The sequence below is a fragment of the Pavona decussata genome, unplaced genomic scaffold (assembly GCF_977016875.1).
Source record: "Pavona decussata unplaced genomic scaffold, jaPavDecu1.1 SCAFFOLD_223, whole genome shotgun sequence".
Taxonomy (NCBI): Eukaryota; Metazoa; Cnidaria; class Anthozoa; order Scleractinia; family Agariciidae; genus Pavona; species Pavona decussata.
Genome location: NW_028145628.1, coordinates 3,930,994 through 3,945,301, shown reverse-complemented (window position 1 = coordinate 3,945,301; position 14,308 = coordinate 3,930,994). Strand labels below are relative to the sequence as shown.

The window sequence follows — 14,308 nt, the reverse complement described above, 5'->3', positions numbered from 1 at the left end:
CTTTGCTTTCAGTACTTTATGTTTAGAACTTTGCTGCATTGCTTTCAGTACAAAGTTGTGGTTCAGGTTGTAAGATTATATAATATATTGTTTATGTTAGAATAAAGTTACAGTTCTCTTCATACAAAATGTTTGTGGTAAACGATACCAGCTTAATCTCTTCTCACCAGTATTCTGTGCAACATTTTTACAACCATTTTTTTTTATCTCTATCCTATTTCCACTCCTCCCTCTTCGTTTTTATTTCAGTCTTATTTCCCTTTTCTTCAATTCTTTTATATCACATTTCTATACCAGTACTGCAGTAGACACATGCAGTCTGAGACTGCCTATTTTTTAGTTTTTGTGAGGGTGTTTCTTCCATTTGATATCATTATTAATTTTGTGGTTTATTCTATTCCAAACCAACTTGACCTTGGAAAAATTATCTAACATGAAGTAGCTAGCATTGCCTTCCCTTATATTTGGACACATAATTTCCTGGCTCCACTGGCTTGCAGTAAATACCAGCAATAATTTCTTACCTTCAACATTCACTTCAAAGGTCGGTAAATTTTCTCTCTGTCTGAAACGGAGCTGAGCTCAAACGGAAGGCTTAATTTATATGCGGAACAGGCCATTCCTAGCAACAATGCTTTCTATTTTGAACGAAAAATAACTAATACGAAACACATGCAGTGATTGGCCAGGAATCGTGTTGCTATATTTTTTTTTTTTACAAACAAGAGCAATTTCTATAGGTGATTTTCTAAGCGAAATAGAAAATATTTTGTCCGTTTTTCTGAAGTTATAGTTAATTAAACACTGGCACAAGTAGCAGCCGATACACTTGTTCATGACCAAGCAGTTGTCGTTTCAACAAACGTTTAAAAAGAAAAAAATGTTTTGCCCATTCTTGAATGATGGTTTTCCCGGTGCCACAGGGATAAAAATGTAACGCGCCGTTTATAAATTAAAATAATTTAAAATTTAATAATCCGCCGAGAAGAAAATAAAATACTGATTACAAAATAATGGATAGAGAATTATAAACATGACAATCAAATTAAAGTCGAAATTAATCAAAAGATCCTAAATGGGGGACAGAATCGAACCTTAGCTTTCCTCAGTCGAGACCTTTCCAAGGCAAGTATATACAGAACGAAGTCATTAGCATTGAATAAAGCCAGCTGTAGTAAAAACGGTAATAATGAATATGAGGAACAAGCACAGTCACTCTCCTTATCTTTCCTATTTATTTTATTTTATTTATTTTATTTTAAGTTATCTTAAGAATTAGTTAATGAATCAATAATTAGCTATGAATAGCTTTTGCAATACTGTATTTGTTATAGTCATGCAAATAAAGCTTGTTGTTGTTGTTGTCGTTGTCTATTTGCCCCTCTAGGAATCAAGTGCTGAGGCCATCCTCGTGGAATGTCTCGTTTAGTTCTATTGTCCGTCGACCTCTCTCTCGTGAAAGTTGCTCGGTGGGTCGGTTGGTCAAAACATATCGAGATAGGAACCATTGACAAAATTTAAAAATAAATAATACTAAATTCCAAGCGAGCCTTTATTATATCTTTGTCGTGGTCGTCACTTGCAACGAGCCGTTATCACTCAAAAAGGAATTTGAAGGCGTACTCTAAGATGTATACAAATCATCATGTTAACTTGGAACTGATCCAAAGAAAAGGAGAACACAATGAATCAAAACCTTTTGTTTATTATTATTATTATTATTATTATTATTATTATTTATTTTTTTTCTCTTTTTTTTTACTTTTCAAAAAGATTGGGTCTGTTGGGAGATGGGAAACGAAATATTTTATGGACCACAAGGCGGACAGAAAACCTTTTTTACTTACGTCTCACTTGCTTGTGCCGAGACCGCTTTCACGTTGGCGTTTACGCTTCTCCTTCAGTCGCTAAAGAGCGGGGTCTTCAATATTTTTTCTGTTCTTCCTTGCGGTTTATAAAAACTTCTTTGATCGGCGTTCAAGAGGCCCAACCATGATTCGAAAAAATGCAGATCAAAATGGGGTTATAAACATATCTTTAAAAAAAAACTGCAGTTGCTCCTTTCATCATTAATTTCGGTGACTCAGGCAGACTGCACTGTCGGTACTTATTAATCTGGAGCCGATGCAGTTTTTAGATTAAAAACAGCATTTTAACTGTAACTTGCGTGCAGGGTGATGAGAGTTCCCACGTGGGCCTATCAACACAAAATCAAATTTAGCACACGGCAGTTGCATACGTGCCAAAACTTCAAGTGGGTCAGTGTTCGCGGTCACGAACAGACATAAAACCAAGCCAAACTTAATGCACCGTTTTCGTGGTCGGTTTTTTTTTTTTTTTTTTTTTTTTGCATGTCAATAAAATGCGATCGCTAGCGAACTGTCCTTGGAAAGAAAATATATTTTAATTTTTTGAAGATACCAGCCAAATATCGTTTATTCCATGATTTCAACCATTCGGTTGATTACCAAAAAGTTGAAACTGGTAGATGGTGGTCGCATGATTAACTGTAGACTGTGCCTGTTGACTAAGAATGAAAATGTTACTTACAGACCTCATTAATAATTCATAAAGAGAAAGGTATCGCTACCCAAGGTTTGAATATGCGATCCTTCTGTCCATTAAACTTGCTCACTTCTTACTTTTAACTCTCCTTGAATTTTTAACGGCTTGGCAAGCTTTATCAAACGCTCAAAAGAATGTTTCATCAAGTAATCAAATACTTCCAAGTCGGTTAAAAAAGGATCGTGTGCGCCTCGCTCAACCAACATTAATTCTCGGCGTGTGGCTATCCTGTTGAAGCAATCTTTCTCGTGTTGTTATTAGAGGGGTCAAGTCAAATCTTATTTTTCATTTTAAACGTGATGTATTGATCACCGAAAAGCCCCTCTGGGGAGTGTTCAATAAAGTATTATCTTATCTTATCTTATAAATCTGGTGAGGCAAACGTCCTCAGGGGAAATATTCTACTAACATCAACTACACAATCGGACTTGAATATCTTTATTTTCAAATCTCGAAGATCTTGTTTCTTGCCTCTGAATCTCCTTTACCGGGGGCGGCTTGGTCGAATAGTTAGAGGCGCGGACCCCCCTGGTTCCAGTCCCCTCTCAGGACCACTAGCTTGGATTTGTTTTGGGGTAGTCTCCTGTTCAAATCCTCGCCATGCCTTGTCAATAGCCAACTGGTAAGCCAGCCTGTCAGTTGGGATTTTTAAGGAGCTTCTGTTTTGTTTAAAATATTTGTTTGGTTACACGGCCTCACAAGCTTCTAGCTTAAAATATAACCGTGCATTAATAAATTTACTTTACTTAACTTTACCACGAAGTCTAACATGCGCAAAAGATTAAATTGTTCGGAAGCGCGTGCGCAGAGAAGGTCAGCTGCGTGCGTGCGCGCGAATGTGCGCGCGCAGTTTAAATGTCATTATCGTAAGCCTTTGTTTCGTCAGGTGGCGAGTTTTCAACGGAAACAACAACAAATTTAAAAGCAAACTATGTTGGTGCAAAGAATTTGTTTTCAAAAACTCAGCAAAGCGGTATAATATTTACAGGTGAAAATGCGTCTACGATGAGTTGGGCTAGAGACGAATGGAAGCTTGATTTACCGACGACAGCACTAAAAAAGATAAGCGAGTTAGAAAACGATGCTGAAAACCTCCGCAAAAACAAACAACAGCAACAGTTCCAGTTGGAAAACGTTGGAAGCGCTCTACAAAAACAGAAGAAGCTGACCGCTGATGAAAAAACTATCAACACAAATCTGCGCCGTGAAATTCAAGAACTAACGCGAAAATGCTCCGAACTCGAAAGCCAGGAAGAAAAGCTACAAGTGGATCTCAGAGCGAAAGACAACAAAGTTGAATTGTTGGAGGATCACCTGCGAAAAGTGAGAGCGAACCTCAAAGAAGAGGAAGAGACAAATTCTGAGTTGATAAAGAAACTTGACGAGCAACAGGTGAATGCGGAAACAAAGGAAAATGAAATCAGAGAGTTGAAAAAGGAACTGGAAGGAACGAAAGATGCAACGGAGAAAATCGAGAAAGAACTTGATGGTAAGTTGGAGTTTCTTTGTTTAATGACGGTGCCTGCTTATATTGAAGTATTTTTGCGCACTGTTATGGCTATGCAGGAAAAGCAGATCTTAGCAAGGGCTAGTGGAATCCAAAAACAAAATTGGAGGTAATTAACCACGCATTTTTGCAGAGATAATCAAGCAACAATTATTTAAAAAAAATTGCTAAAATACGAAGCAGTGTATGGCCTTTTTTTCCCAAATTGAAGCTTTTTATCTATGAAAAATGCATGGTAACCCCCATTTCTGATACCAAGAGCACTTGCAAAGTTCGGCTTTCTCCGCATAGTTTTAATTGCGCAAAAATATCCCCCTATTAGTAGGCACTACCCATAGAAAACCCGAGTATGTTGAGATGCGCAGAACCTATGCGCAGTAGCAAAAGTAGGCACCGTCCTTAAGAAAAATAAAAACATTTTAAAATCAGTTTATCAACTCACAAATTCTCCTATATCTGTACTGAAACGCATCACTGTAAGTTTATCTTTGTATATATATATTTTTTTCTCGCGGTAGTAGCTAGTTAGGGAAAAAGTATGACAGCGATCACTCACTTGCTCTCATAAGTGTATAATAAATTTTGAAACTGATGTTGTGACAAGAACTGTCCATCAGTCAGGTTTAAGACTCTAAAGTGAGCTAACCTGCTAAAACGAAAGCCGCTTACCTTGGTAAATGATTCATTGAAAAAATGGTGAATGGTGAAGGCGAATTTTCCTAGAGAGATTTAAGGCGGCTTTGTCATATATTAATGCTGACAAAAATTTTATGACTAAATTTTGGAGAAAGTTCGCAACATTGAGAGAAAGATGGGCTAGTGAGTAGTGAGTCAACTAAGCATATTATCTACATCTCAACCTTTTCATCGATTTTCTGGAAAAGTCAAAATAATCTCTAGGAAGGTTAGAGTTCTTATAGTTGTACCACCTTACAACTCGCCTTAATCTGCTTCTAGTTTTCAGTAAAATTAAAAGCGGATATAAGAAAAGTAGTGTTGAGCATGTCGTCGGATATGGACAAACCATTCTAATGTTGTCACAATTGCAAAGTACCGGAAGGTGTGCTGCGACACTCAGAACTTTATCCAGGACAGATAGCCGCCCGGGGTAAATTAAACCAAAGTGTGCCGGGTGTTGCCAGGAGGGTAAGGTACCGGCATGGTTTTATCGTTGGTAGTTAACTGAGGCGGTCTCCTCCCCCGCCCCAATGGTGAGGCGGAAATGGAAGCTTCTTCACACCTTTCGTGTGAAGTCCAGGAAGGTTCGAAATTTTTCGTATTTTAGGCGTGTCTCCATCCCGTGTACAAAATAATGAAGAAGTGACAAATTCTAGACAAATGATTCACAAACCGAGAGATACCGGATGCGTGTCGTATAACGAAATTCTGAGGGTATGTCACAAAACAAAGACAAACAACGAAGAAAGCAATGCTTCATTACTAAGTGACACGTCAGATGTAAGGTTTGCATAAATGGTTTTCCGAGAGAAACATATTGAATTTCATTAAATGTACTTCTGCCTGCGCTCTACATACTACATATACATCTACATCTACATAAGTAACGACGACTAAGGAGGACGTTTCAAGTTTGAAAAATAAAACAGAAAATTGGAAAAATGAGGTGCAAATCTGAGTGCAGTGCAAATAGTCATTAACAGCTCCGACTAGCTTGTAGCCGTTTGCCTAGTCAATACAAGACCTCTGTTAATAGATGTTTCAGTCACTGATGGTTCTCGGCCAGATCAGAAACTCCACTTATATACGTGTATATCACGTGATGCTTGCGCGGCCGAATAAACATGACAAGCTTTCAAACAATGGTGATGAATTTAGTACAGCCTTGGGTTAGTTCATAGGTTTGGAAATATCATTTTCTGTTACCAAACAGCTGATTTCTGTTGCCAGTTAGTTTTAGAACTTGATTTCCCTGGTTTGTAGAGAATTCCGTAAATGTGGGAGGGGCGGGGATGATCACCTGAGGGTGGGTTTAATTAGGGCGTTTTCTGGATATTTCCAAACCACAATGCAGACAACTGTCTAAGGCGGACTTACCTCGGAATAGGCGTTATCTGTCCACCAAAAATATAAAAGAAGTTTAGTTACAGACAAACAGGTGGCATTCTACTGAGACCAATCTACCTGGTGATGTTTGCTTTACAGTGAGGACCCAAACGAGTCCACTTTACCCAATACCCCTGCATAAACGATACTCTTATACTTCAGGGCTGTATGCAGACTTTTTTGGTGCTCGGTAACAAGTATTTTTCAGTGAATTATATTTTGAAATACCCCAAGTTAGGTTTATAAAATGTAAGCTAGGTTTATGGCTCAGCTACGGCGGTTTGTTCACAGTTCTCTATTTTCCCGTATGAATGCAAATCGATCATTCGCTGATCACTAGTTCAGGTACCTCTGCAAGCAAACAACAGATGCACGACCTTCGCAAATAATCGTTGGGACACTTTACAATTTTTAAGCCTGCACCTAGCTTGCCACTCCTGAAATGATATGCCGGTATTAATATCCACGCCTTAACACACTTATAAAGCTAATTTTTAGGAGAAACGCTGACTTTTTAAAGACATGTTATAATACATGTAAAAAGGCAGTCTCACTTCGCGTTTTGTGCCAGAATTGCATTAGTCAAACGAATCGCCAACATTCTTCCCGAATTTCTTTTAAAATCCTTGTTACGTGCGTCTGTATATACCTTCAATTGAATTGAGTTATGCTTGACAAAACACAACTGGAGGTCTTCAACGAAAGTTAACCCTGATTTTGATAAGATAGAATCAAACATTGAAGTAACTGTTATGGTTAGCTGCACACAGTAATCGGCCGACCAATCATTGCTAAAAAGGACAGTGAATTTGAGGGACAAAATCAACTTAATTTCGAGTTTGGATCCGGTTAAAAGGCTACTTAATCAAACTATTTAAGATTTCATTTTTTTTTTGTTCCTTTGTCCCCATTGCCATAAACATTGCGCATTTCTTAAGAGAAGCAATCATTTCTCCGGAGTGCCTATGTAGATACGTCATGGCGATCAAATTAATCAAATTCAGATCAGTCATTTCGGTAGCCGCGCGGACATTTCCCTCCTAGCGCTTTAGTTGTTTTCGTGCGAGCTCCTACTCCAAGAACATTTATGAGTTTTTAATTAATCACAGCTTTCATTCTCTTCCTAATATTATCCAATACTAATTTGCACTGAGCCTAATGTTTATCTTATGTATCGCACGGAACAACAGGTGGAAAAAACTATAGCGATTGTAGAGTAGCGTAGAGGTTAGAACACAGGGGAGCTATCTTAAGCGTCGGTCGATAAAGCGCTTGGCCTGATATCATCGACATTCAGGTCTTAGCCGTCTTATCCAGCCAGACTAAGCTTATCTCATTTTGGAGTAAAACAATTGAATTCTCCCAGAATAACTAGTTCGCGTATCTGGATGTTTATCGCTTCTTACATTCTATATCAGTAATCAGGGTAATCGGGCAAAACCTTCCCGAGGGATGAACCAGTTAAGAAAGGGCTATAGTTCTGTGGATTTCTTTAGAGCGTTAGCAGGAAGAAATTAGAAGCAGAATTAAGGTACATGTGCACACATGCAAGATACACGGAAGAGTGTTGCAGGGCTTTCTGACACCTGTAGCCATTTTCATTTGAAGCGTTCTTCACGCAATCACTTTTTATCCTCTTGTTGTCGGTTCAATTTCTTTACCTTCCTTGCTAGTTTATCTTCTCGCCTGCTATCTTTATATGATTTTTTTGGCTTTTATCCTAAATTTAGTTTTCAATGCTGATCGAAACCTTTACAGTATTTTTTTCAGTTAATTCAACTAGTTTTCAGGAAGCCGACGTTTTAGTGGTAATTGTCAAGTTGCCACGTACTTACAACAAAATCACAACTCGTTGTTAGAAAGACTGAAACTGGGAAAGGATTAATTCTAATCCATCTGAGTTGAAAGAAATGGCCGCGAGTTCGGAATTCCGGTCGAGTTATCCCTGCCAACACGTCTAGTTATGGCAGCTAAAGGCGCTGAGGAAGTTAACTGTGGGCTGAAAGTATTTTCCCCATATTTCCGGGGGCGAGACATCACGTTCGGGAGACGTGCTCAAGGCAAAGACATAACCTTTATAATTAAAAACTTATTTAAAACATGCGTTACATATAAGCACCTTACTACTTGTTGGTTAAACAATAGCCATTCATTGGGATTTAAGCCTCAGAATCACCTAAGCCAGGTTGTTCGATATTTATTAGCTGGTTAATTAACGCTAATCCACGATTAACAGTTAACCGAGGTTTTCATCTCGCTCATTAAAAGTGGTTTATCGAAAGCTAATAATAAAGACATACCTAAGTCAAAGCTGAGGGACAAAAATCTTTGGAAGAATGTTCAATGATTAGTCATTACCAATCAAAGTTCACGTTAATCCAGGATTAGTTAAATCGGACTTTGAACAACTGGACCCAGGCTTGTGTGCCGGTAAACCACTAATACTGAAACAGCACCACAGATAGTACTGGTCAGTTGCTTTCATTTGGATGGTAATACATTAGGATTTCATACACAGAGGCACCAACTCTTTAAACAGTGGCACGTAGACTGTTTGGATTTCATCCACACACTCATAAGTCAAAACCCAGTTACGTGATTTTAGCTTGACCCAGACAGGGTCAGGGAAGTGATTCAGGGAAGAAGCGACAGAAACCGCAGTTTTAAGAGGTTTGAATACGTGTTGGCAGAGCGATAAAATGTCGTAGTTTTCAAGTGCTCTTGTGCCGTCAATTTATCCCATTAATCCTTTAGAAAATCTGTTATTTCCGATGCACAATTTGTCATAGTCAACAAAGTGGACCGCAGGCGATAAATATCTACACTGGAGGAACATTCGTGAAGTTATGCACTTTGTATTAATCTTCTTTCGGAGTCTTTTGTTTAGTATCTAATCTTCGTTAGGAAATATATTTCTTTAAAAATAGAAAACTATCCGACTTATCGTATGATGCTCAAGAACTTGCACGGTCCAGATAATGGCATTCGGTCATAGCACTGTTCAACTCGACAAGAAGAATACCGTAAAATCACTTAAGGCAATCCCATCCAACAACTTCGATTCGAGTTAAAAGTTTCATCCACTGATTAAAACATTGAGTAAAATGATAATAACAAGACAATACTGCTGGTTCTTTTTTTTTTATTTGATTCAGTCAAACTTTTTATCATTTCATCTCTTTTTTTCTCATACCATAATAATGATTATTTTAGGTGTATACAGGGCCCCTCAGGATAACAGCCCCGTAGCTGATTGGGCCACCCTGTCTAAATAAAGTTCACTTACTTACTTACTTACGGCAAAAGTTAAAACTTGGTCACAACTCTTTGACCCTCGGTGTATTTAACATGACGTAACGGAAGGACGACATGTCGACGGATTGAAGCTGTGAAACATTGACTCAGTCCTAAAAGGAAATGACCCGTGGTTTAATTTGTGAAAAATTGCGAAAGAATTGCATGTTTGGTTCGACTGTCGTGCTACGTACTGGGACTAGAAGGAAGTTTGATGATTGTTTTTTTTTTTTTGAAAGCGCTTGAGAGTTAAGTGAAGTAAAAATAGATGTCTTGAACGGAAATGCCATCCCTTGAACAGTCCATTCTCGATCGTTCCCACTTCCCAGAACCTTCTAGTTTTCTTAGCGCACCTGGCCTGGGCACGAGAGTCTGGTTCTCGTGCTCAGTCCGCACCGACACAAAAGGCCGGTTCACACGAGGAACGTAAATGCAAGCGCAGGCAAACACACGTGTGAACTACCACAACGCAAATGCAAGCGCAAGAGCCAACGCAAGAAATGGAAAACTTTTCATTTCCTTACGCTTGCGTTTGCATTTCACACGTGTGAACCGGCCAACGTAAAGGCAAATGCAAGATAAAAAATACTCGTTCCCTGTCTCTACGGTTTAAGTTCAAACCAAAATGACGTCTTTAATCTCGTTCCCAGAGTCCTCGTTTCCCGACTGCTGGTCTAGGGTAACGCGGACACTGGAAACAAGATTATCGCCATCTTGGGATACTGAAATGCGCGTGCGTATCTTATTCTGCTTGCGTTTGTATAAACACGTGCGCCCTTGCGCTTGCGTCGCACATGTGAACCAGCCTAAAGTGTCGCAGATGGTTACCAGTCTTCATCAGAGTGAAGTTGATCAGGTTGAATTTTATCATTTTTGAACAACTAACTGATTTGTGTGTTTCTTGTGATTGATTGCTTTAGCCGCCAAAGAAAAAGTTGAAATCCTATGCGGAGAAAATGATACTCTCAAAGACCAACTGAGACAGCGAGACGAACTGCTGACCGAACACTCCATTGACAACGAGGCTGCGTCCATGGCAGATGCTGCTGACCCGAATTCAGTAGGTTCCGTGGGTGGCGCCTTTCTGGAGATCTTAAAAAGGGAGAATAACGCTTTGATCAGCGACAATGAAGAACTGAAGGCTCAGGTGGGCCAAGTGAAGAGCGTGCTGCGGGAAAAGGAGAAAGAACTGGAACGGGTCATGGAAAAACTGGCTTCTTCACACGCGGAGAACGAAAGGGCATTAAATGAATTGAAAACTAAAGAGAGAGAAACTTCCAGGCTGGAAAAGAAGTTGTACAACACAGAAGAGGAATTACGCAAGGCTCGAGCGAGAGTGGAAAAGCTGGAAGAAAAGACACAACAGCTTAAAGAGGAGACCCAGAGTGAAAGAAACGAACCAGAAAAGACGAAAGACGAACTTGTTAGTCTGACCAGCAAGCTTGAAGAATCCAAAAACAAGATAAAAACTTTGGAGACAGATTTGACTCAACGAACAAACCAAATCAAGCGGGACAGAATTGAGACCTTGGAGGAAGAAAATGTTCAACTCACGCAAGAATTAGATTCTTTAAGGCGACAGAACAACGCAGCCGTAGAGTCCTATCTTGCTCTGACCACGGTGCTAAGAGATAAAGATCAGAGGATTAGGGAACTTGAAGATGATAATAAAGAAATGAAAAAACAACTCAGAACTCAGACTGAGAAGTGTGAGATTCTGGGGTTGGAAAATAGCCGCTTAAAAGAAGAACTTGAGCGCGCGGAACAGAAGTACACGGACACAGAGCAGTCTTATCGTTTGGTGTCAAAAGCGTTAGATGAAAGCAGAAAGACCATCAAAGATAACTTAGACAACATCGGCCAGGCGCTAGGGGGGACAGAAACTGACGAAGGACAAGAGAACAGGAAGAGAGAAGACTATGTTGGCGGAAAATCAAGGGACACGGTAAGTGTTAAAATATCTTGGGATGTTTTCAAATGACTTTGGCAGAACCAAGAGTTATTGACGGAGATATTTATGGAGAAGCTGTCTTTACCAGAATCAATGCAATTACAGAACAAAACCAAGGCACAAGAACACTCGTAAGCCAAGCTGCAGTTGGTTTTGGTGTTTCTGCTGATCATTTGCAATAAAAGTTTGTTTTCTCTGATAAGTCGAAGCTCGTTAACATGCTGTATGAATTTTTTCCCACCCATGTCACATCATTGACGTTAACTCTAGCCATGCAAACATACACAAATCCCGGCTGCTCTCATACGTGAGGTATCCCCGACAAGAGTTGGACCAGACGTGGCTGCACCGATGACACTAACTCCCCTTGCTTTTGAAGAGTCTCCTGTTGGCTTAATTCTTAAAGCATCTTCTTTGGGTCCCCTTTGAGCAAGCAGAATTTTATACCAGTGACCTTGTGGATACCAGTAATGTCACAACAAAAAGTTTTATAAATGTAATAGCGCTTCAAGCCTCGCTTTTACGCCGAACATGTGTTTATTTTGCAGAAGTCTAAGCAGTGTGGTAACTGCGACCAGCTCAAGGAACGGCTTCAAGAACAGGAAGAGGCCTACGCATTAAAGATCCGGGAGCTTGAGACCTGCATACGGGATCTCACAGCCAAGAAAGAAGCCCTGGAGCAAAAATTAAAGAAAGAGAGAAGATCAAGCGAAGAATTCACGAACCATGTGCAGCTGATGGTGCAACGACTAGAAATAGGACAACGAACAAACAAACAGGAGAAAGGGGAAGCTAAAGAAAAGCTGAGGGAATCAGAGAACTTTTTTTACATGGTGAAAAGATTCTTCACGGAACACGAACCTCTGAAAGATCAGGCAGAAAATTGTTTGCGAGATCTTCAACAATTACAGCAGTATTTCCAGGTAGGGTTTATTCAGAGGATACATTTGTTAAAAGAAATCCTCACTGTAACTTTCGTGAAACCTGGTTCCCAGGAAAATCATAAAGCCTTGTAGTAATCTCTGTATGTATTCCTTTTCTGGAACAGGATCAATGCAATGCACTCTAACCATACCAACTGCGAATAACAAAATTAATTAGATCTGATACATGAGGATATCCGGTGTAAAATAGACTCACTCTGAAACTTGTGGTTCTTTTAACTTTCGATTCTTTTAAAATCACTTTGATAATCGATTACATCAGTTGACTGGCTCTTTGGGGCTGTGGTATGGAAATTTAACACACGCTGTTTCTTGAACGTTCCCGAGTCTTGCATGTGCGTGTTAACCCAGTATAACGCCCTACAAATCTCATTTTTTAGGGTTGCTCAGAAGGCACTAAAGAGGTCATCGGCCACGCCCATACATTTGAAAAAGTGGTCAAGCGAATTGCACTGTTAAAATCATTACTGGAGTCACTTGTGGGCGAATTTGCACGGCCACTGAACGATGCGGAAAGGGAGACGAAAGAAGGGAACGAACATTCACCTTTTGAGCCGTGTATAAAAGCAGAAATGTCCTGGGATAACTATGAGAGAGAAGTGGCTTTTAAAGCGTTCAAGGGTGACGTGGAAGATCTTCTTCAACAGCTTGAAAACGATAAGAAACTGGCCGAGAAGAAGGCGGAGGAGCTACATGAGGTTAAAAGGGCTCATTTGGCTCTTAAGAAGGTGAGGAAAAGATCCAGGCAGGCCATAGAAAGGGCTCTTGAACTGGAGGAAATGGAGACCTTACACGAGGTGGGACCGCGAGAGAACGTGCCCAGAGGGTCCCAGAAGACAAGTTCCCGGATGGACTTGGAGAATTTGGTAGACGTCATCAGGGATTTGGTCAGCCAAAACCGAGAAGAACTGGAAACTAAAATGGGTGAGTGTTTTAAACGCTTGGAAAACTCTTTAAACAGTCAGCGCGGACAGCATGTTTCCTACCCGGGTCAGAGAAGCCAACAAGCTGGTGCAGAGAACTTCAAGGATGTGATTGATGGGAAGTTTGCCATCGGCGAGTTGGATATTGCCAAGCGAAGTCTTTCCGACGTACAGAAAAGCATCAAACACCTCATTGGCTCTCTAACAGAAACGGAGAAAGAAAAGAAATCCGTCGAGTCTAGAATTGATTTATTGAACGGAGAACTCTGTCGGAAAGAGTCGCAATACGAAGCCACATGCGAAGATCTCAAGAGGATGGCGAAGACAGCTTCGGAGCGCGAAGTCTCGCTACGAAGCAACATCGAGGGATTAACGTTGGAGAAAGACGAACTCAACTCGGAGCTACGAAGGGTCGTCGGAGTTCTGAAAAAGAAAGAGTTGGAACTGGTGGAAAAAGCACAGGAGTTAAAACACGTGCAGACTACGTACAAAGATGAACAGCGCACGATGCAAAACAAGATGGCGGCTTTGGAGCAGGAGAACGACGGACTGTGGTTGGACTACACAGAGGCAAATAAGCGAGCGGACATTAAAGAAAAAGAGTTTAAAGAGCTTGTCGAACGACTTAAAGCGAGTCAAGGATATCTACATACCATGTTCAACAGCTTAACTAATATGGATGATGAGCTACAGAAGGCTAGAGAAATTCAAGTGTTTAGTGATCTTAATTAACTGAGACGCACTGACATAGGGGAAAATAAATACTTTATAGGTTCTCATGTACGTCTGATCTTTCATGCTAAATTCTAAATATTGGGAGAAAACTAAACTGAAATATATGGGGAAAAAAGGACAGTACATTCTACTTTAGGTTATCGCAGCTACGGATTAAATAATCAGTCTTGTTGCCATTCATACTTTATTTCTTTCATCCACTTGTTTCATTTTGTACGTCATTACTGTGGACTCATCTCACCCCTTAAACTACCAGACTATTTCCTTTTTTGTAATTTTGATTCTTTTTATTTGGTTCATGAAATAAAGCTATTAATAGAGACAA

General features: G+C 39.9%; 1 protein-coding gene across 2 annotated transcripts in view; it reads left to right on the top strand.

Annotated features, from left to right (window-relative positions):
* LOC146459256 (uncharacterized) overlaps positions 1-14,308 on the top strand; it is a 43,787-nt gene extending 29,479 nt beyond the window's left edge. The window contains exons 2-5 of one of the 2 annotated variants that reach the window (XM_085089809.1): positions 3,554-4,054; positions 10,351-11,375; positions 11,930-12,304; positions 12,706-14,308. In XM_085089809.1, coding sequence (XP_084945935.1) covers positions 3,571-4,054; positions 10,351-11,375; positions 11,930-12,304; positions 12,706-13,980 — 3,159 coding nt within the window. In that variant the 5' untranslated portion in view covers positions 3,554-3,570 and the 3' untranslated portion in view covers positions 13,981-14,308. Of the gene's footprint in view, positions 1-3,437; positions 4,055-10,350; positions 11,376-11,929; positions 12,305-12,705 lie in introns of those variants that run through there. The other variant, XM_085089808.1, reaches the window with a different exon arrangement.